This window comes from Egretta garzetta, unplaced genomic scaffold (assembly GCF_000687185.1).
Source record: "Egretta garzetta isolate BGI_Z169 unplaced genomic scaffold, ASM68718v1 scaffold372, whole genome shotgun sequence".
In the NCBI taxonomy this organism is placed as follows: domain Eukaryota; kingdom Metazoa; phylum Chordata; class Aves; order Pelecaniformes; family Ardeidae; genus Egretta; species Egretta garzetta.
The window spans coordinates 695,403-696,598 of NW_009258889.1; the positions used below are offsets into that span (position 1 = coordinate 695,403).

At 66.6% G+C, this 1,196-nt stretch overlaps 2 protein-coding genes across 2 annotated transcripts in view; one reads left to right on the forward strand and one right to left on the reverse strand.

The window, feature by feature from the left end:
* The window catches only part of HMOX2 (heme oxygenase 2), a 20,941-nt gene that overhangs the window by 9,846 nt on the left and 9,899 nt on the right, over window positions 1–1,196 (forward strand). The gene's annotated exons all lie outside the window — the stretch shown is intronic.
* CDIP1 (cell death inducing p53 target 1) overlaps window positions 120–1,196 on the reverse strand; it is a 21,597-nt gene continuing 20,520 nt past the window's right edge. The window contains exons 5-6 of the mRNA XM_009634031.2: window positions 1,030–1,189; window positions 120–475 (exon numbers count right to left, since the gene is read on the reverse strand). Coding sequence (XP_009632326.1) covers window positions 364–475; window positions 1,030–1,189 — 272 coding nt within the window. The 3' untranslated portion in view covers window positions 120–363. The remainder of the gene's footprint in view (window positions 476–1,029; window positions 1,190–1,196) is intronic.

Below are 1,196 nucleotides of genomic sequence, written 5' to 3' on the forward strand. Positions count from 1 at the left end.
TGGCACTCCCCTCGCCGGCTCCTCGGCACCAAGCCCCCACGGGGCCCTGGAGTGGAAGGGGGTGCGAAGGGCTGCCCCCTCCTCCCACCACCCCCCCTGTGTGCTGCAGGGCAGCCCCATGTGCAGCAGCCGGTGCCTGGGCCCATCTCCCCTGTACCCCGCACCAGCATTGCCAATCCAACCGTTCACAGCGAGGACCGGAGCTTGGGGAAGGTGGTGGCAGCTCTGAGCGGGAGGGAGCCGGGGATACACACGTACACACCACCGGAGGGTTAAGCGAAGGAGCGTTGCACACGCGTAGACTAGGACGGCAGCGGGAGAGGGGCCGGTGTCATTCCAGTGGCTCGGGCTCCCGGGGTGCTGTTAGCACATGCGCTTGTACGTGTAGATGTAGGCCTTGCAGTTGGGACACGTGTGTGTCACATCCTTGAAGTCATCGAACAGGCAGGGGATCAGGCAGCAGCAGAGATCACACCTGGAGCACGGGAAGAGGCAGCCCGTGAGCACGGCCTGCGGCTCGGGGCAGGGAGCGCTGGCAGGGGGCGGGGGGGTGGCATGCGTGGGGTTCACTCTGGGCATGGGGCAAGGGAGGGGAGCGTTTGTCCCAGGAGCCAACCTGGCCCCTCCCGCCACTGCAAAGGGCAGCACGAAGCACCCCATCCCCTCCCGTGATCCCCGTTGCTGCCAGCCCTTGGCCACGAGGGGAGACCATGGCTCTCGGCAGCACCACACGGTCTGGGCCCAGGGATGGACAGCGCCTGCAGCAAGGCCCTCTGATGTCAAGCTCCACCACAGGCCTTCGGTGGTGGCACCTTCCCCTCCCCTGGCAGGAGCCCGGGTCTCCAGGCACTGTCACCACCAGGAACCCAGCTGCTGGCCCAGTAACACCTCAGTGCCAAGGCCCTCACCCTGCCCAACAGCTTGGCCAAGGCCCCCAGCATTGGGGCCACCAGGACCAGGGCAGCTCGATCACCGTCACCGCAGGGCTGCTGGTGGCAGGGAGGCCCCAGCTCTGCTCGCAGCACCTACCCCACGAAGCAGCAGAAGAAGCCAAGAAGGAAGCTCATGAGCCCGATCTCATAGGTGATCTTGGTGGTGATGGCTTGCTGGCAGTGGGGACACACCGTCTGCACGGGCGCGCCCTGGAAGATCTCCCCCTGCAGCACCGTCACTGTGGTGGCAGCCCCCGATGGGAC